The 22,176-nt window shown below is 36.9% G+C and overlaps 1 protein-coding gene and 1 long non-coding RNA gene across 10 annotated transcripts in view; one reads left to right on the forward strand and one right to left on the reverse strand.

The window, feature by feature from the left end:
- The window catches only part of EIF4E (eukaryotic translation initiation factor 4E), a 109,261-nt gene that overhangs the window by 12,973 nt on the left and 74,112 nt on the right, over positions 1-22,176 (reverse strand). For all 9 annotated transcript variants that reach the window (XM_025423684.3, XM_035709605.2, XM_049105014.1 and 6 more), the window contains one exon: positions 4,893-4,999. In XM_025423684.3, the coding sequence (XP_025279469.1) occupies positions 4,893-4,999 (107 nt within the window). The remainder of the gene's footprint in view (positions 1-4,892; positions 5,000-22,176) is intronic.
- The window catches only part of LOC112644922 (uncharacterized), a 37,664-nt gene that overhangs the window by 4,718 nt on the left and 10,770 nt on the right, over positions 1-22,176 (forward strand). The window contains exon 2 of the long non-coding RNA XR_003126889.3: positions 17,901-18,079. This is a non-coding gene — a long non-coding RNA (uncharacterized LOC112644922). The remainder of the gene's footprint in view (positions 1-17,900; positions 18,080-22,176) is intronic.

Raw genomic sequence — 22,176 nt, forward strand, 5'->3', positions numbered from 1 at the left:
AATGCCTTACATGGCTAAGTTAGCATCCCTAATTAGAATGCTTGGAAATAAACTTTATTTTCTCTTTAATAAAGACTTCTTTAGAGGGATAGAAAGTTGGGGGGTGGGGAGTAGGGCAGAGGGAGATGGGGATAATCTCAAACTGAGCAAGAAGCCCAATCTAGGGCTTGATCTCACAACTCTGAGATCACGACCTGAGCCGAAATCAGAAGAGGGACACTTAACCGACTGAGCCACCCAAGCACTCTGGAAATAAACTTTAAAGAATACCCGCCCCCTACTCCTAGACAAAAGAACTGAGCTGACTGTCCAGAGATAAAAAACAAAAATGATCAATATATATGAAACGGCTTATCAATGTCAATAAAAGAAAATTTAAAATAAGACACTGTCCACATATAACAAAAATGACTGATACATGAAACAGTTTTGCAATGTCAATAAAAGAAATGCAAATGTAAAATGATAAGACATTGTTTTTATAAATCAGACTAGGACCAACCAACTGGCAAAGATGCAGAAACCAGGAACTCTCAAACTGCTAACAGCCTAAGCTGATAAAAAAAAGGAGGATAATTTGGCAATTATCTACTAAGGTTATTAGAGCATAGTCTTTAACCTAAGAAATCTGAAATTTTATCTTATATTCACACAAGTGTACAAAAAACATAAATATGCATAAATTACAACACTGTAAATAGGAAACAAAAGTCTATATACCCACTAAGATAAGGGTCTTGGGATCAAGTCCCACATCAGGCTCCTTGCATGGAGCCTGTTGCTCTCCGCTCTGCCTGTGTCTCTGTGCCTCTCTCTCTCTCTCTTTCTGTGTTTCTCATGAATAAATAAGTAAAATCTTTAAAAAAAGAAGAAAAGAAAAAAACTACATAAAACATGTTTGGACTTTTATTTTGATAAATCTACCATGATAATGAAGAAATGATAAAAAAATATTCAGGCCATAAAGTGAAATGTATTTTTTAGATATTTATAGTTTCACTATAGGTATACATCAGAGATACTGTAGATGCAAATGCAAATCACCATAATAAAGCAAGTTATCACAATAATGTAAGTCAGACTATTGAAGTTTTTCGTTTCCCACTGCACGGAGAAGTTATGTTTACACTATATTTGTCTAGTAAGAGTAACATTATTGTTATTATTATGATGATGATGATGATGTCTAAAAAACTACTATAACCTTAATTTAAATATACTTTATTACTAAAAACCATCATCTGAGCTTTTAGTGGGTCATAATCTTTTTGCTGGTGGAACGTCCTGCTTTGATTATGCTGGCTGCTGGCTGATCAGGGGTTGGTTACTGAAGCATGGGGTGGCTGTGGTTAAGAACTGTGGTTAAACAATGAAGTTTGCTCTATTAACCGACTTTTCCTTTCACAAAGGATTTCTCTGTAGCACACAATGCTGCTTGGATATTTTATCCACAAAATTTCTCTCAAATTCTCTCAAACTGCTGCTGCTTTATCAACTAAGTTTGTGTAATGTTCTAAATCCTTTGTTGTCATTTCAACAATCTTCACAGCATCTTCATAAGGAGTAGGTTCCATCTCAAGAAACCATTTTCTTTGCTCATCCATAACAAGCAACTCCTCACCCATTCAAGTTTTATGAGTTGCAGCAATTCAGTCATGTCTTCAGGCTCCACTTCTAGTTCTATTCTTTGCTATTTTTACCACATCTGCAGTTACTTCTTCCACCAAAGTCTTGAAGCCCTCAAAATTCATCCAGAAGAGCTGGAATCTTCCAAACACCTGTTTCATGTCAGTATTCTGACCTCTACCCATGAATCACAAATGTTCGTAAAGGCATCTTAGAATGGTGAATCCTTTCCAGGTTTTTTATTTTATTTTTTTATTTTTAGATTTTATTTATTTATTCATGGGAGACACACAGAGAGAGAGAGAGAGGCAGAGACACAGGCAGAGGGAGAAGCAGGCTCCACGCAGGGAGTCTGACGAGGGTCTTGATCCCAGGTCTCCAGGATCATGCCCCAGGTCGAAGGCGGCACTAAACTGCTGAGCCACCGGGGCTGCCCCTCCAGAAGGTTTTCAATGTACTTTGGCCAGATCAATCAGAATAATCTCTATCTATGGCAGCTAGAGTCCTACAAAACGTATTCCTTAAATAGTAAGACTTCAAAGTCAAAATTACTCCTTTTCCAAATGTTGTATATAAACTGCAAAAACAGATGTTGTATTAGCAGGCATGAAAACAACATGCATTTGGTACATCAGAACTCTTGGGTGACCGAGTATATTGTCAATGAGCAGTGTATTTTGAAAGGCATCCTTTTGTTCTGAGCAGGTTTTAACAGTGGGATTAATATTCAGGAAACCATTTTGTAAACCAAAGTTCTGTCATCCAGACTTTACTGTTCCATTTATAAAGCATAGGAGAGCAGATGAGCATAATTCCTTAGGACTCTAGGATTTTCAGTATGGTAAATAAACACTGGCTTCAACCTAAAGTCACCAGCTATTATATTAGACCCTAACATAAAAGTCAGCCTGTCCTCTAAACACTTAGGCACTGACTCCTCTCTCACTATGAAAGTCCACCCAAATGGGCATCTTCCTTCACTAGAAGGCTGTTTCATCTACATTGAAAACCTGTTGTTTAGTGTAGCCATCTTCATAATGCACTTATTAGCAAAATCTTCAGGGTAACTTGCTGTAACCACTTCTTGCTTCACCTTGCACTTTTATGTTACAGAGACCATTTCTTTCCTTAAACCTCATGAGCCAAACCTATGTTAACTTTAAACTTTTCTTTGGCAGCTTCCTCACCTCTCTTAGCCTTCAGAGAATTGAGGAGAATTAATTAAGTCCTTCTTCTGGTTTAGGTTTTGGCTTAAGGGAATGTTGTGGTTGGTTTGATCTTCTATCCAGACAACTCAAACTTTCTCCATATCAGCATAAGGCTGTTTCACTTTCTTATTATTCATGTGCTCACTGGAGTAGTACTTTTAATTTCCTTCAGGAACTTTTGGCTGTTTAGTACAAGAGGCTTAGTTTTTGCCCCATCTCGGCTTTTAACATGCCTTCCTCACTAAGCTTAATCATTTCTAGTTTTTTATTTAAAGTGAGACATGTAGGACTCCTCCTTTCACTTGAATATTTAGAAGCCACTGTAGGGTTATTAATTGGCCTAATTTCAGTATTGTTGTGTCTCAGGAACAGGGAGACCCAAGGTGAGGGAGAGAGACGGGGAACAACTAGTGAGAGTAAGGCAATTAGAACACACAATATTTATTAAGTTTGTAACTTTATATGAGCACAGTTCATAGTGCCCCAAAACAAATATAACAGTTACATCAAAGATCACTGATTACAGATCACTCTAACAAACATGATGAAAAAGTTTGAGATTTTGCCAAGAATTGCCAAAATGTGACACAGAGACACAAAACAGCAAATGTTGGAAAAATGGCACCAATACTTTTGCTCAATGAAGGTTGCCACAAACCTTCAATTTGTAAAAAATGCAGTATCTGCAAAATGCAATAAAATAAGGGATGTCTGTGAAACATACACAGGCCTATGGGATCTGTAAAGTAGATAGGGTAAAAAAAAGTCTTGGGGTAGGGAAATGAAAGGAACTGAATTACTTAAATATCCTCAAATTCATTCTAATTTACTTTCTTCCAGATTCTTACAATATTTCTGCATTGCATTTTTCTTCCCCCACAATCAGCTCTCAGTGCATTTATATTAATTTTCATCATATAAACCATAAAAACACAAACACTGGGAAGGTGTGAGGTAGAGTTGAGAAAACTATATGAGCTACTACTATTCAACTACTGTAACTATGAAGTTTAATTCATCTTTTTTTTTTAAAGTAGGCGCTACATACAGCATGGAGCTTGAATTTACATTATAACCCCTGAGATCAAGAGTCGCATGCTCTTACCAATTGAACCAGCTATGTACCCCGAAGCTTAACTCACCTTAATCTCTCTTTTCCTCGCCTAACTTGTCTTAAATAAAAACCAACTAACCTGCAGATGCCACATCCCCTAGCTTTTTCTCCTTTACAGCCCAACTTCAAGTTGTTTATTCTTGCTCTATATAATACATTTATATTCACTCTCTACAAGCTATTCCAATCTTTTTCCATCATCTACATTCTACTAAACTTTCCCCTACATTAGCTAGGACTTTATCATTCAATCCAATGGCAATTTTGAGCCTTTTTAAATTGTTTAATCCAATGAATATCTGATCTTTTTATGGAACATATGCTATTAATCACCTGTCCTTAAAACAAACCATTTTCAGGATGCCTGGGTGGCTCAATGGTTGAGTGTCTGTCTTCAGCTTAGGTCGTGATCCCGGGATCCCGGGGTTGAGTCCCACATCAGGCTCCCCACAGGAAGCCTGCTTCTCCCTCTGCCTATGTCTCTGCCTCTCTCTCTCTCTCTCAAGAATAAATAAAACCTTTAGAAAACAAAAACAAAAAACCCCCACATTTTCTTTGTTTCCCTGACCACGACTCTGTCCCAACTTATAGTTTATGTGTCTAAACCCTTCGTAGGCATTATCCCTCCAAAAAAATCCCTTATAAGTTGGTATTCCAAGCCTCTGTCTTGAGTCAAGTTCACTTTAAAGACGATTCATTTACTACTATAATTTCACTTACTACCAATTACTGACGAATTTCAAACCCAATGTCTCAACCAGTGCTCTTTTCTGAGCTCGACTCACACATAAAACTGCCTGCTATAAACAGGTTATCCAAGTGAAAATGGAATCCTCAACCCAATATATCTAAAACTAGTCTCACCCTGTTTCCTCCAAACCTGTCCTATTTCACCATTTACTTCATTGTCTAAGTCAGAAGAACATATGTGTCAGAAGGCTTACCTGTTCTGTAAAGGATGTTTAATATAGTGTTCTGGGTTAGCAACCTCCTGATTAGATTCTGTTTTCTCTTCTTCTGTAGGCGGGGGATTAGGAGTAGGGGTGGTTTCCTAATGGAAAATAATAAAAATTATTTTAAAATTTTTAACATAACTATGATAACAATACTTTAAAGCAATTCGAACCAATACTGCCAATATTCTTCTTTTAAGGAGAATTATAAAAGCATTTCATAAAATAGACCACAGACCAACCGCTAGAACTAAGAAAAGCACCAGACTCTCCATTCTAGCATTTCTTCACTAGGAACAGAAGATTTCTCAATAAAAATATAATAACAATATTATATGCAGTTTCTGTCACTTACACATTTTGGTATCAGAAAGATTGTTAGACACCATGCAACAAAGTTAAGATAACCAGCAGTCTTCCCAGTCTTCCCTAACATACTATTAACGTACTATGCATGGTTTGGAGATTGGGGAAGTATAGCTTAAATTTGGTGAGTTTAAGAACTATATTACAATGGCAAAAGAAAACTTTATAAATTGATCAAACCAATATTACACAGGTCCTTCCTTCATGTTATACTATTGTAACATCTGGTTAACTTAAAAGTTCTGTTATTTTCAATTGGCCCGAGGCAAAAAAAGCTCAATGTTGGCTTGAACCTAAATCTTTTTCTAGATTAGACCTAATTAATATAGTCATCTAAAAAATCAGGGAAACGGATGCCAGGGTGGCTCAGCGGTTGAGTGCCTGCCTTCAGCCCAGGGCATGATCCTGGAGACCTGGGATCGAGTCCCATGTCAGGCTCCCTGCATGGAGCCTGCTTCTCCCTCTGCCTGGGTCTCTGCCTCTCTCTCTCTCTCTCTCTGTCTCTCATGATTAAATCAATAAAAATCTTTAAAAAATAAAAACAATAATAAAAAATCAGGGAAAAAAGGAGCTTGGGGATAATCTGTGTTCTCCACATTGCTCCATGTAGCTCTTCACTCAATTATAAATTACTGTCAACAAAACCGAACGCCAAAGAAAGGCACCAGAAGCTAAAACAAAAGCTGATTTTTTTCAAAAAAAGGCACTGCAACAAGAGTCTGGGGACTGAATTTAAATTGAACCAGCAAAACAATATATGCTCACATTAACAAGATTATGTAAATCAGAGATGAAGGATCTAAAAGATCTCTTAGTGGATAGTTGGTAAATATTCATTTTACAAAATAGATTTTTCTTAACAACATGACATATGTAGGAACTAATATCTACTAGCCAATGAATAGTCACTCACAGCAGAGGCTATGTCTTGATTTTGCTCACAACTATAATGCCAATGAGCAAAGTGCTATACTCCATAGGAACTTATTGTCTTGATTTCTTAAGTAGTAAATTTAAATGTTTACAAAGCAATTAAGACCCTAAAATTTACAGAGTAGTCAAGGTCTTAAAATCACCAAACATTTTTTACCAGCATATTTCCATCAGAGTCAATTTACAACTTCATAGAATTACCAAATGCCATTCCTTACCCCACCAGCTTAAAATTAATGACAGTTTCCAGAGGCAGTCTCAAAGGATCAAGAAAATAGGGAAGTTAGGGACTAAGTGGGCCTAGGGCGACAGGGTACTACCAGAGGTGTGAACCTCAAAACTCTATATAAAAATCCCTCAGAGGTCCTTGGCTAGGCTAGTTCCTAAGCTGCGATGTTCAGAGTTCAACTCTGGATAGTCTAGAAGAGAACAGCTGAGCCAAGACTTCAGAGGCTGAATACCACAGGGAAAATGGTTCAGATCCAGACACAGTAGGTGAGTGAAAATCCTCAGCTTTCAGATGAAATCCTAGAAAGGCCATGCCCTAGGAATCAGGGGAAATATATCTGCCTAACAAATCCTAAAACCAATCATTGACAGGATCAAGGTAATCTACCTATAAATTAAGTGCCTCCAAGAACCAAACTCTACATTCTTCAGAAGAGAACATAATCGGGATCCCTGGCTGGCGCAGCGGTTTGGCGCCTGCCTTTGGCCCGGGGCGCGATCCTGGAGACCCGGGATCGCATCCCACGTCGGGCTCCCGGTGCATGGAGCCTGCTTCTCCCTCTGCCTGTGTCTCTGCCTCTCTCTCTCTGTGACTATCATAAATTAAAAAAAAAAAAAAAAAAAAAAAAAAGAAGAAGAGAACATAATCCTCTGTCTCTATGAATGTTATTTACCTACCAAACAAACATTACTAGACATACAAAGAATTTTAAGTCACTAATGATCAAGAAATTAACCTATTCACAGAAAAACATCCAGACACGACCAAAGTAATGGGAGTTTATAATTATGATTACTATGGTAAAACAGCAAAGACAAAATAACCAAGATTACTATAGTAAAATGAAGACAGAAAAAAGGATTAAAAAAAATGGGGAGTATTTGAAAAGAAAACAAATCTTAAAAAAAAAAAAAGACATTATGGAACTGCCAAGTATAATGCCTGAAATTAAGAGTTCACTGAATGAGGCACCTGGGTGGCACAGTTGGTTAAACCATCTGACACTCAGTTTCAGCTCAGGTTGCGATCTCCTGTCATGAGATTGAGGCCCACGTGAGGCTTCATGTTCAGCACAGAGTCTGCTAGAGATTCTCTCGCCCCCTGGTCCCTTCTGTTCATGCTCTCCCTCTCTCAAATAAATTAATTTTTTTTTTTTTTTTTAGAGAATTCGCTGAATGGGGCAGCCCAGGTGGCTCAGCGGTTTAGTGCCACCTTCAGCCCAGGGCCCAATCCTGGAGACCCAGGATCGAGTCCCACGTCGGGTTCCCTGCATGGAGCCTGCTACTCCCTCTGCTTGTGTCTCTGCCTCTCTCCTCTCTCTCTCTCTCTCTCTCTCTCTCTCTCTCTGTGTTTCTCATGAATAAATAAAATCTTAAAAAAAAAAAAAAGAATTCACTGAATGATTAACAACAAATTCAAAGACAGGTGAACTCAAAGACAGTCAACAGAAAATATTCAAATAAATACAGAGAAAAAAATAGATGGTAAGAAACACTGTGGAAGATGGTTATAAAAGTCTAAGGACAAGAAGAGAGAATGGTACAGAAGCAATATACAAATAACGACTAAAATTTATCAAATCTCATCGGAAACTCAAAGTCATAAATTCAAAAAGCTGAAGGAACTCCAAGCAGTAAAATACAAACAAAACAAAACAAACAAAACAATACAAACAAACTATATCTGGGCACATCAGATTCAAACTATTGAAAATTCACAAAAGTCACATCAAAAGCAGTTAGGAAAGGGACAGGAACACAGACACACACACTATGGAAGCCATTAAGACAACAGAATGACATCTCCATTCTGAAAGAAAAACTGTCAGCCTAAAATTCAGTGCCTAAAAAAATAAAAATAAAAATAAAATAAAAAAATAAAATTCAGTGCCTAGGAAAAATATCCTTCATAAATGGAGAAATATGCAGATGCACATAGGCAGACACAACCTCTCCTCCATCAACACATACACATAAGTTGAATATAAGAGGAACACCAAAGGAAAAGTCTTCAGGCTAAAGGGGAAAAAATGAAGCCCACATTATATGAAAATGCAAAAAAGAACAAAAAGCACTAGAAAAGTTAAACAGGTAGACCAGTATGTAAAAGACTATGAACAGTTTATTTTTTTAAAGGTTTCATCTATTTATTCATGAGAGAGACAGAGACACAGACAGAGGGAGAAGCAGGCTCCATGCAGGGAGCCCGATGTGGGACTGGATCCCTGGACTCCAGGATCAGGTCCCAGGATGAAGGCGGCGCTAAACGGCTGAGCCACCCGGGCTGCCCTATGAACAGTTTACAAAGGAACAATGAATGATGATGTCTTATGGATTTGTAAGGTGGAGTGTACAGCATATTCTTCCTCCAAAGGTTAAGTACTACAAATTCTCTTATTTATCTAAATTAAAAGACAAGTAATATTTACTCATAAGTTCCAAATCCTCAGTACAAACCACACTTTCACAACATTTATTTAAATAGTTTATGTCAGCAGCACATAAAAACAATGGATTAATTACAGTATGAATAATTATAAGTTTCACGAGGTCAAAAACGTCACCTGCCAACTCAGTATTTTCCCTTTCTTTTGTATTACTCCACTCTTTTCACAATGAGGAGAATGATGAAAAACTTAGATGATATCAAAGATCTCTGGACACATAGGAACTAAAAGCAGATAGTAACTCAGGAAAAAGTATACTCAGTTCCTAAAATTTAAAAGCTTCTTTTGAATTAAAAGTCCTACCTTAATGTTTTAGTCTTAACATTGAGAATCTATATTTTCTATTTTTCTTATAACTAAAATAAAAATAACTATTCAACTTTAAAGTTGCAAAATTTTTCAGTGTTCACTTTTAATATTATACAAATATGCTAGATGTTAAGATTAATACTCTAAAAACACTCTAAAAATATTTATTTTAAGAGATTATCATCTTTTCAGTATTTAAACCTTTCTTTTAATGTAAGCAGTGGACATTTATTTTAGCCTTTTAAGTTGCCGTCTGCAATTTTAATAGTCTCCTGTTCAAATTTTTAAAGATTTTTTTTTAATTTTTAAAGATTTTATTTTTATTTTATTTTTTATTTTTTAAATATTTTATTTATTTATGACAGATACAGAGAGAGAGAGAGAGGCAGAGACACAGGCAGAGGGAGAAGCAGGCTCCATGCACCGGGAGCCCGATGTGGGATTCGATCCCGGGTCTCCAGGATCATGCCCTGGGCCAAAGGCAGGCACCAAACCGCTGCGCCACCCAGGGATCCCTAATTTTTAAAGATTTTAAAAGAGAGTTTTGAAAGAGGAAGAACACACCTGCATGGAGGGGAGGGGCAAAAGGAGAGGGAGAGTGAGTCTTATGTGGGGCTCGATCTCACAATCCTAAGATCATGACCCGAGCCAAACCAAGAGTCAGATATTCAACCGACTGCATCACCTAGGCGCCCATCATGTTCAAATTTTAACTTATGAATTTCTTAAACTCTGTTAATAAACCAACAGTAGTTTTAATAGCCAATTATTTCCAAGATAGAATACTCTAATACTCAAATACTCTATAAAAATACTCATTCACACAGCACAAACCAAATCTAATAAAATTTTTAGAAATCACTTCATGATGGCATTTACTTATGAAAACATTAATATTAAAAACCACATATAAAAGAGCACATTAAAAAAAATCATATTGGGATGCCTGGGTGGCTCAGTGGTTGGTTGAGGGTCTGCCTTTGGTTTGGGGCATGATTGTCTCTGCCTCTCTCTCTCTCTCTCTCTCTCTCTCTCAGTCTCTCATTAATAAATAAAATATTTTTTAAAAAGTCCTATTTTCTTGGCATACATTTCTTCTTTAGGCCATATTTTGTTATGACCATCTACTTGTCTAATTCATTTTTTTAAAGATTTTATTTATTGATTTGGCACAGAGAGCGAGCCCAAAAGCAGGGAGAGCAGCAGAGGGAAAGGAAGAAGCAGACTCCCCACTGAGCAGGAAGCCCAATGTGGGGCAATGTGGGGCTCAATCCTGGAACCCTGGGATCATGATCTGAGCTAAAGGCAGATGCTTAACCAACTGAGCCACCCAGGTGCCCCTCACCATTCATTCATTTTTTAAGTTTATTTGAGAGAGTTAAGAGAGAGCACAGGTGTGCATGGGCAGAGAGCAAAAGAGAAGCAGACATCTCCCTGAGCAGGGAGCCCCTGTAGGGCTTGATCCCAGAACCCTGGGATCATGACCCAAGCCAAAGGCAGGCAGACTCAAACAATTGAGCCACTCAGGCACCCTCAACCAATCCATTCTGAATCAGCAGAAATTTAAACCAAAATCTAAACCAAAGGGCAGCCCAGGTGGCTCAGCGGTTTAGTGCCGCCTTCAGTCCAGGGCATGATCCTGGAGACCCAGGATCGGGTCCCATGTCAGGCTCCCTGCATGGAGCCTGCTTCTTTCTCCCTCTGCCTTTCTCTCTCTGTGTATCTCTATGAATGAATAAATAAAATCTTAAAAAAAAAAAAACTAAACCAAAAATTTATCATTCATCTTTAGTTTCTTGCAACCAGGTTGTAAATTATTGCAAAGAAAAAAAACCTTGAGACTCTTGAGGCATCACTGCTAGGAAGAGGGCCTGCTGCCATCCTCTCTGTCAATTTCCTTCAACTTACTATTTTGTTATATTTTCGTTCTTTTTGATGGCTAAGTAATATTCCATTGTATATGTATTTATAAATGTCTTCTTTATCCATTCATCATTGTACATGTATTTATAAACGTCTTCTTTATCCATTCATCAGTCAATGGACATTTGGGCTCTTTCCATAATTTGGCTATCGCTGATAATGCTGCCCAAAACATCGGCTGCATGCATTCCTTTGAATCAGTATTTTTTTTTTTATCCTTTGGGTCAATACCCAATAGTGTAATTGCTGGATAATACCATAATTCTATTTTTAAATATGGAACCTCCATACTGTTCTTCAGAGTGGCTGCACCAGTATGCATTCCCACCAACAGTGCAAGAGGGTTCCCCTTTCTCCACATCCTCTCCAACATCTCGTTTCCTGTGTTGTTAATTTCATTTTTTAACCTAAAAAACAAACTATAGTTGTATAACATATTTCAGGTGGGCAGAATGGAGAGCACAAAGCCATGAGATGCTGCAATGTTTAATTAGAAGATGGTAAGGAACCAATGAGGCTGAAAGAGAGGGCTCATGAAACCAAAGGTAGACTAAAATAGTAGGCTGAAGGAAAACTGTGAAAGGCCTCAAAGATCCAGCCAAAAGCATACTTTTCATCTTGTGAATAAAGGAAATCATTCATTAATAAATGAAAGTGATTAAAGACTGATGACAAGTAAGGGAATAGAAAAGACAACCATTTTAAGTGCAAAATATTAAACCTGGTTTTGGATTTGCTGAGTTTATGAGGTTCAAATAAAAATGTAGTCCTATAATCAATTTAGTGATTCCAGAGCTCAGTAACTGTCACAGCAAAAGAAGAAAGCTGAAAAAAAAAAGTAGAGCAAGGGTGGGGTAAGTCTAACAATTAGCTGCAAAGAATCTCAGGCAGTTTTTGAATATTGCTACATCTCAGAATGCAGTAACATTCTGCAAAAGCCAACACATGTATCAAACACAATACTAAATTTGTTGGACAATCCTAGTATTATAAAGCTAAATACTTCCAAGATATAGTATCATTTCTTTAATCTGACCAAAGTTTAGATTCTTCCTTCTAGCCACATTCAAATCTACAATGGTCAAATTCCAAAGCCATGGTGTGCTTTTCCATAGTTGTGGACACTCAAGATTTTTCATAAACTCTCAACCTAAACACACTTACACACTATCTCTTCTAGAAATAACAATGAGCCTTCCCCTCAGGACACCCAATTAGTATGTTTCCTTACTTCACTGAACAAATATTACTACTAAGAACTTCAGCACCCTGCCCCCCTCTACCCCTCACAGCTTTGGGACGTCACCTAAACCTTAATTTGAAGTAAGCAAAAATCAATAGTTCCCCTGGCACTAATAAGGGTTAATTTTTTAAAGGATTATATTTATTCATGAGAGACACAGAGAGAGAGAGACAGAGACACAGGCAAAGGGAGAAGGAGGCTCCATGCAAGGAGCCTGATGTGGGACTCGATCCCAGGTCTCCAGGATCACGCCCTGGGCTGAAGGCAGGCGCTAAATGGCTGAGCCACCCAGGCGTCCCGAAAAAGGGTTAATTAAAGCAGTAACTCAAACCTAACTCAAACCACAGATTTCTGTTGGTTATAGTCTACAACCAGGGTAGGTATAGAATTAGAAAGTAAATACTCAGAAAACTTTATAACAATCTGAGAGTATTTTTGTACCGGTCAAAACTAATTACAGCACCTTCAGGCTCTTAGTTTTGTGATTTTTTTTTTTTATTTTTCTTTATCCTATTTCTATGATTTACAAAAACATTACATGAGGAATTGTTTAAAAACAAAGTAAAAAGAGTGCCTGGCTGACTCAGTCAGTAGAACACGTGCAACTCTTGATCCTGGGGCTATAAATTAAGAGTTCCACATTGAATGTACAGATTATTTAAAAAAATATATACAGACTTTACGGGATCCCTGGGTGGCGCCTGCCTTTGGCCCAGGGCGCGATCCTGGAGACCCGGGATCGAATCCCACGTCGGGCTCCCGGTGCATGGAGCCTGCTTCTCCCTCTGCCTAAGTCTCTGCCTCTCTCTCTCTCTCTCTGTGTGACTATTATAAATAAATAAAAATTAAAAAAAAAAGATTTAAAAAAATAAAAATATATATATAGGTTTTAAAAATAAGTAAATAAATAACTCACTCACTCACTCTCTACCAGAGTATGAGACACACTGGTTTTAGATCACATACTCTGGAGCCATGCTACCCAGGTTGGAATCCCAGCTCTGACATTCAGTTTTATAATTTCAGGTAAGTTCAGCAAAGCACCAAATAAAGGATAATACCCTATTTTCAATAACACTTCCTTACATTATTTCCTCTTTCTTGCTTCTATTTTTTTAGTTGAATTAGAAAAGATCATTTGTGGCTTTAAGAGAAATGTAAATGCTATTATAGCAAAGACAGTTGCAATTATCTGTACAAGTTACTCATCCAAGATTTCTAGAAACTGAAGGCACTACATACATTAAATAAAGATATGGAATAATGAGAAGAGTAAGCAAATAAGAACAGAAAAGAATGCTGCTTTATGACTTTTAAAGTGGTAACACCCACCCCCACACTTCATTCAAACAATGAGTTTTTACTTGATAGGTAACATTTACCAAGCAGCTACTACCAAACAGTGTGCTACGTATTTTTTTATATACGTTATTTCAATATTTATATAACTTCAACATATTCAATCTTTCAATTCTGTGAAACTACTAATGCTCCCTGCTCTTCAGATTTAAGTGCTGCAAGTTAAATGGCCTAGCTGTCTTCTACATTTGAATCCAGGACTATCAGGGTTCACAGCTAGATATACTATATGTCCTGGTTTTACCTGCTTATTGTTTCACTGTATCAGCAGAACCTTCCTTCACTCCCAGAAGTACTCAGAGGTGGATAATAAGTTTTATATGGTTATTGAGGTACTCTTTCCAGGCCGCATAACCCTACTGTATTGTACTATGTTTTGTGCCACAGCCTTAGACTCAACACCTTCACTATCTTGCAAATGCATGCCACTGCCAATAAACTAGAAAAAAGGGATGAATGGTACAGCTCACACTCCCAACACACACACACAAAATCCCACTAAGAAAAAAATCAAGTAAATGTCAATGACCAATTATAGAGTTTATATTATTATACAAAACAGCATACTAAAAGCCTATATATATATATGTATATATATAAGATCAAATATCTCAAATACTGGCAAATACTAAGATCTGTGAACAGACCTCAAGAAGCATTCTTCTTTTTGGTCTCCAAACATTCAGTTCCCAGGTCTCTTTTTAGCAAACAATGCATTTCCCCCAGCACCCACCCACATGTCAATTAGTATAATTAATTAACTAATACACAAGAACAAGTAGTCTTACCACTTGCCTTGTAAAGAATTTTTTAAAAAGGTGTAAACTTTGAAGGTTACCACAAATGATTAAATCAATAGTTTTGGTTGTTAAAGTAATACCAGCTAATCTGGCATCAGTCATCACAAAAGTGGAGGCTGGATTTTGCAGATCTTCTTCCTTATCTGTAATAAAGAATCAAAATAGTGACCTTCATGCTCTAAAAAGTTGAAGTAGAAAAAACATGCAGATTTAGCAAGATACAAACCTTTTAAGCTTAAAGCACTGGCTCTAATGGAGAAATTTTTTCCACATTAACGGACTGGGAGACCCTATATATCAATTCTGATTTAAAAGAGTACAAAAGTACTTTTCAATTGATGTAAAATGACGACAAAAAATACTGGAAGCTGAGCTATAGAGGGGAAGAGCTATGATGATTTGTACAAATTGTGTCAAAGCTATAAGTACTGCAAAATTTAATAGCTGTTCAACCTATTTAAGTAAGAATAACCTAATTACATGACTAAAATTAATGACTGGCACTAAATTTTTCAGTGAACAGAGTTGATTAAGGTTGCTCCTCTATAGCTAAAAATGGATATTTCTGGACAGACAGCAAAATATACTTAACCACATTTTACTAATATAAAAAAAAAAATCCCTACAGGCCACACTTAAATTTCTGATTTTCTAGAATACAATTCTTAAAACTTGGATGCACATATCTTTAACTCTTTACTAGAAAGACTTGTAGGCATCTTGTTTCATTTAAAATAATCTGTCAAACCTGTCAACCAGGGTGCCTGGGTGGCTCAGTTAAGCATCTGCTCAGGTCAAGATCCCAGCATCCTGCTCAGCGAGGAATATGCGACTCCCTTCCCCTGCTCTTGCTCACGCGCTCTCACTCTTTTCTCTTTCCCCCTCCCAAATAAATAAAATCTTTTAAATAAATTAAGTAATCCATCAACCAAATTACTCTGTGTATCTTATGGAGCCTAAGAGAAGATCTCAAATTCAGAAAGTGTGATGATAGAGACATTTTTTTTTTTAAAGATTTTGTCTTTTTACTCTATGATGGTTTTTTTTTTTTTTTTAATTTTTATTTATTTATGATAGTCACAGAGAGAGAGAGAGAGGCGCAGAGACACAGGCAGAGGGAGAAGCAGGCTCCATGCACCGGGAGCCCGATGTGGGATTCGATCCCGGGTCTCCAGTATCGCGCCCTGGGCCAAAGGCAGGCACCAAACCGCTGCGCCATCCAGGGATCCCATGATGATAGAGACATTAAGAAATAAAAGAGAATGATAACAAGGCTAATGAATAATTTAAATGTCAGTGTTATTTAAACCAAAGGCTACCAGAAGACTCATATTTTACAATAACTAAGGAAATTTATAGAAGTTGAACATTACACAAAATAAAAAAGTGCTTCAAATAACATTAAAATGTTAGGTAGGACAAGCATTTTCACTTCACAAAATTATACTGGTTCCAGTAGCATGGCAATTTCTATTTCAATTATTCTTTAAAGCTTTATAATTACAAAATGAAGGCAAACATTTAAAAGAACTTAACTGCTGATTCTTTTTAAGTTTATTCCTTTTAAAATTATAACTAAAATTTAATGACAATGATTAAATATTAGTTTTTAAAAAAACAATCTTTACAGTCCCAGTTAAACAAGTAAGCAGCTGCTTTCTTTTTACAGCTGAAGTTTCTAAATTCTACATGTTTTTAAAAAGTTCTATAATGTCAACTACTAAAATTGTGATATAAACTATAGTCTTGGGGGATCCCTGAGTGGCGCAACGGTTTGGCGCCTGCCTTTGGCCCAGGGCGCGATCCTGGGGACCCGGGATCGAATCCCACATCGGGCTCCCGGTGCATGGAGCCTGCTTCTCCCTCTGCCTGTGTCTCTGCCTCTCTCTCTCTCTTTCTGTGTGTGTGACTATCATAAATAAATAAAAATTAAAAAAAAATAAAATAAACTATAGTCTTGGGACACCCGGATGGCTCAGCGGTTAAGCTCTGCTTTCGGCTCAGGGAGTGATCCTGGAGTTCAGGGATCCAGTCCTGCATCAGGCTCCCTGAGGGGAGCCTGCCTTCTCCTTCTGCCTATGTCTCTGCCTACTCTCTCTCTCTTATGAATAAATAAATAAAATATTTAATAAATAACTATAGTCTTTTTAAAAATAATCTCTACACCCAATCTCTACGCTCAAATTTATGATCTTAAGATCAAGAGTCACATGCTCTACCAACTGAGCCAGCCAGATACCCCAAAATAATAGTTTTAGTAAGAAAATTAGAATTGTCCTTTCATACTTCAAGTATTTAAATTATCTTCCAGAAGACATCAACCTTTATTTCTTTAAAAAATTAGGGAATGAGGGACAGTTTCAAATGTCCCCAGGTTTACAGAGTAGGTTATATACTTCCTCTTACTGAGCTTAAGTTAATGAACTATCAAGCTTCCAAATATAAGACCTATATTCTTTAAATCAGTAACTATACTTCTAAGATTTCTTCAAAGTATCAGGGCACTAACAATTTTGCATATTTCCTGTTAGGAAATAAAAGTAGAGTCAACATGTATCAAAAGATACAACCAACAAATAAGAGATATATTATGGTGTTCACAATTTAGACATTAAATGTGATACTTAGAAAATTATTTTAAAATGCTAATGTAAATATAGGAAAAGGTAGATTACAGAACTGTTTAAACAAGGAGCACTTTACTTTTTTGGTAGATGTACTTTTTAAGAAGTCATAAATAAACTGTGGGACATCCACACAATGCAATATTGTTCTGCACAAAAAGAAATGAGCTATCAAACCATGAAAAGACATGGAGGAACCATAAATGTATATTACCAAGTGAAAGAAGCCAATTTGAAAAGACTACATGCTGTATATGATTCCAACAATGACATTCTGGAAAAGGCAAAACTATAGAGGCAGTAAAAAAGATCAGTGGTTGCCAGGGATGAGAAGGGACAGACGAATAAGCAGAAAACAGAGGATTTTAGGCAATGAAACTACTCCCATATGATACAATGGTAAATATGTGTCATTATTTATTTGTCCAAACCCAAAGATTATATAACACCAAGAGTGAACCCTAATGTAAACTAAAGGCTTGAGACAACAATGATGTGCCAATGTAGGTTCATTCGGTGTAACAAATGTGCCACTCTGGTACGGGATGTTGTCTGGGGGCGGCGAAGGCTGTGCATATAGTAACATAAGTATACCAGAACCCTATCTTCCTCTCAATTTTGTAGTGAATCAATAAAAAAATATACAAAAAAAAATTTTTTTGTAGTGAATCTAAATCTGCCCTAAAACATACTCTTATTTAAAAGCAAAAGTGGGGCAACCTGGGTAGCACAGTCGGTTAAACCTCCAACTCTTGATTTTGTCTTAGGTCAGGATCTCAGGGTCCTGAGATGGAGCCCTGCAATGGACTCCAGGCTCAGCGTGGAGTCCGCCTGAGATTCTCTTTCCTGCCTCTGCCTCACCCCATCGCTCATGCGTGTGTGCCCGTGCATGCTCTCAAATAAATAAACCTTAAAAAAAGGAAAAGAGGTACAAAGAAGAGATAAGGTAAGAAAAAAGGGTCCACAAACATGTAAACCAAAATATTACCAAAGAAAACCTAGTTGTTGGGATTACAGATGATTCTCATTTCTTCACACGTGTCTATAGGTTCTGAATATATTACAACAAATATTATACAAAATTATAAAATATATTAAACCAAATATATACTTGAGTCTACTGGACTGCTCAGTTTGTGATCTGTCAGTCCCATTACAGCAATACATTATTTTTTATAACATTTATTTATTTATTCATGATAGACAGAGAGAGAGAGAGAGAGGGAGAGAGCAGAGACACAGGCAGAGGGAGAAGCAGGCTCCATGCCGGGAGCCCGATGTGGGACTGGATCCCAGGACTCCAGGATCGCGCCCTGGGTCAAAGGCAGGTGCTAAACCGCTGACCCACCCAGGGATCCCTGCAATACATTTTTAAAAGTTAACCTTGTTCAGTATTTTCTCATTCACATTTTCTCCTCCTCTTCAAAAATTTACTGCCAATTCTCATTTATTTACTCTTTCAAATAAACTTTACAATCATTTTACAAAGTAGGGGCTTGCAAACTTTTTCTATAAAGGGTAAGGAGAGTAAATATTTTAGGCTGGTGATCTATCACTTATTCTGTTTTGTTTTACAACTCCAAAACACATACTTAGCTAGCAGGCCACACAAGAGTAGCCTTAAGGCCAGTTGTGGACCTCAGTATATAGTTCCCCATCAAACTGCAAAGATTTTGGTATTTTGATTCAAAATATACTGAACTTAAGCACTAAATTCAAAATTAACATTTTTCCAGTATCAATCTTTTCCAAAAGCAAATGACTTTATTAAAGCCATCACATTCCTCAGTAGAATTATACAGCCTTCATTTAGGAATCCTGCAAATTACTAACTAGGCTTATAATTTCTGAACACCTGAAGGCATTGGCACTTGGGCACATGAATATGGCAAATTACTTGCTGCCACTTTTACCTAGTTTCAGAAAAAATGTAATACTGTGTTCTATAATCAGAATGCAACAATAAGTTACTTTTTAAAGGGTCCTCAAGCTAAGTGTTTTGTTTTGTTTTGTTTTTTTGCTATTCAGTAATTCAGTAACTTTAAACTCAAAGGTGAGGTAGGTTAAGCACTCCGCAGTGTCTGACATGATAGGTACTCAAATGCTTGACTAAATGAATAATCTGAATTTTATTCCCTCTCAAAATCCCACTAAAACTATAACATTTTTTTTCCAAGTCTACAACTATGGGAAGAGCAGGGGAAAAAAAAAGAGCTGGAACACAGACAAGTGGTTACTGATCGATGTACACTGCTAGATCCTAAAGTCTCACCCACCTTAAGAACTGGGGGTGAATGGGAAATAAAAAAGAACTGGAAGTGAAGGAAGGAGGTAAATTAAAGAGAACGAGGCGAAAGCTATTTGAAAAATAACTAGATCCTTCAATTCCCTCCTTCTACCTTAACAGGACTGCTCCACTGAGGTCAAAAATAGAAAATAAGCAACTTGGAGGGAACAGGCAGGGTAAAGAAAATGCCTTCAAAAATATGTACCTATATATATATATATCCTCAAAAGGTTAAAAATGTTGCATCCCAGTCATAGGAAGCTATAAAATGAACATTCAGAAAAGAGAGACAGAGACAGAGAGGGAAGATATCTGGAAATTAAAATTATGACAGAGAAGACTGGAAAATAAAATTCCTCAGAAAATAAAAGATAGAAAATGTAAGCAAGAAATCAGAACTATGCTAGAAGATCCAGTATCTGAATAACTGTTTTTTTCTTTTTTAAAATTTTATTTATTTATTCATGAGAGCCAGAGAGACAGAGAGAGAAAATGTAAGCAAGAAATCAGAACTATGCTAGAAGATCCAGTATCTGAGTAACTGTTTTTTTTTTTTCTTTTTTAAAATTGTATTTATTTATTCATGAGAGCCAGAGAGAGAGAGAGGCAGAGACAATCAGAGGGAGAAGCAGGCTCCATGCAGGGAGCCCAATGCAGGACTTGATCCCAGAACCCCGGGATCATGCCCTAAGCGAAAGGCAGACGCTCAACCACTGAGCCATCCAGGCATCCCTGAATAACTGTTTCAAAGAAGAAAAAAAAGGGAAGGAAAAATCACAAATTAGATAAATCTAAAGGGATGAATAGGAGTGCAATGACAAAAATGTGCAATGAGTACCTAGGCACAGTGGATGAAAACACCCATGTTAAAGCATGTCATTGTGAAATGGGAACAAGAAAAATTTCTGGGGGCAAAGTAGAACTGGACCAAAAGAAAAAGAAAAAAAGAAAAAGAAAAAGAAAAAGAAAAAGAAAAAAAAGAAAAAGAAGTTGCCATTAGAATAATATCTGACTTAACAGCTACAACAAAAAATGACCTTGAATAATGACTTTAAAAAATTCTGAAGAAAAGAATTCTACACCCAGCCAGATATGATATTGTTTAATAGGCAAGATCTCAAAAATATTTAAGTCTCATTTATCTTTTCTCAAAAAACTTACTGGAGATATGATCTACCAAAATGAAATAAGAAACCAAATAAGAAAATAAGGGCCACAGCAAATGGACAGGCACACCAAGGAAGTCAGATGAGAGGGAATCACGAGTATAGTCAAAGACAGGTGTGCACCAGATATAGAGAGCAACATCCAGATTGGAGCAATGTGATTCAGGCTACATTCTTCAACTGATGGCTGTAATGATCAAGATGCTTATTATTCTATCCTTAAAAAAACAAAACATTGAATCCCATGGTTTGTTTGGCCCAGACTTCTATCTATACTTAACTCAGCTTAACCTGGTGTCAACAAAGCTCCATTTCTCTCCTTTGTGCCGCCCTTCTCCCTGAAACAGCTACAAATGTCACACCAAGTGAGTTCAACTTTAACCTACTCTTAAAATACATAAAGCATCTTACTTAATTGAAGGTTCTTTGCTTGGTCAACACCAGGCAAAGAACAATTGTGGAGTCCTATGTTTCCCAGAACATGTTCATGATCTTGCCAAATGATTTCCCCAAATGGGGCTTTAGTAGAGATTCTAAGAAGCTGAGACCATCATGAAGACATGATGTCTTAGGTGATGAATACACAGGTGTTCAGTTTATTTCTCTAAAACTTATTTTTATGGTTTTTTTTTACATATAAATTATTCACAATTAGAAAAGGAGGGGTAGCTGTAAGAAAAAATTATAGCCTGATAGTCAACTATACAGTCACAGTGTTTTATCTAACCAGTAGAGTTTTTAAAATTTTCAATTTATTGCCAAAACATTTACCTTGCAGCTATACTATCTCACATATGGAATGATATAGGTGGAAGGCTACTGACCACAAATTATCAAATGGTGGGAATTAACCCAAATGTATAGAAATACATTATAGAAGTATGTTTAAGACCAAACCATGCAATACATAGCATCAGGAAAAAAAAGTGAAAGTTTTATACGCTGATATGCAATGCTCTAAAACACTATTATTGAGTGAAAAACATGACATGCCATAATAATGTATACGGCTGACTACCATTTTTTAAAAAAGAATATATATCCTTTTGTTTGTATATATACAAATATCTATGGAAAGATAGGTAGTGACAATGCAGGCTGTCACTACAGATGATCCACCCAGATGGGATCAACTTGAGAAAGACTTCGCTATATAGTCTTTTGTACAAACTCTGAATTTCAAACAACATAAAGTACTACCTACTCAAAAAAAAAAAAAAATGTTCAACAACAACAAAAAAAAGGCCATAGGACAATTTTAATTATTGGTACAACAGCAAATAATTGCCTTTGAAAGTTTAAAATATAGACAGAAGTGGGGATCCCTGGGTGGCTCAGCAGTTTGGCGCCTGCCTTTGGCCCAGGGCCTGATCCTGGAGACCCAGGATCGAGTCCCACGTCGGGCTTCCTGCATGGAGCCTGCCCACCCCCCCCACCCCACCCCGTGTCTCTCATGAATAAATAAATAAAATCTTTAAATATATAAATATAAATATATATATATATGCAGACATTTTCACACAATGAAATTAGATATTTCTCCAAACTGGTTATATCTAACTGTACCTTACAAAGTTAAGCCAAATACAG

This window comes from Canis lupus, chromosome 32 (genome assembly GCF_003254725.2).
Source record: "Canis lupus dingo isolate Sandy chromosome 32, ASM325472v2, whole genome shotgun sequence".
Taxonomy (NCBI): domain Eukaryota; kingdom Metazoa; phylum Chordata; class Mammalia; order Carnivora; family Canidae; genus Canis; species Canis lupus.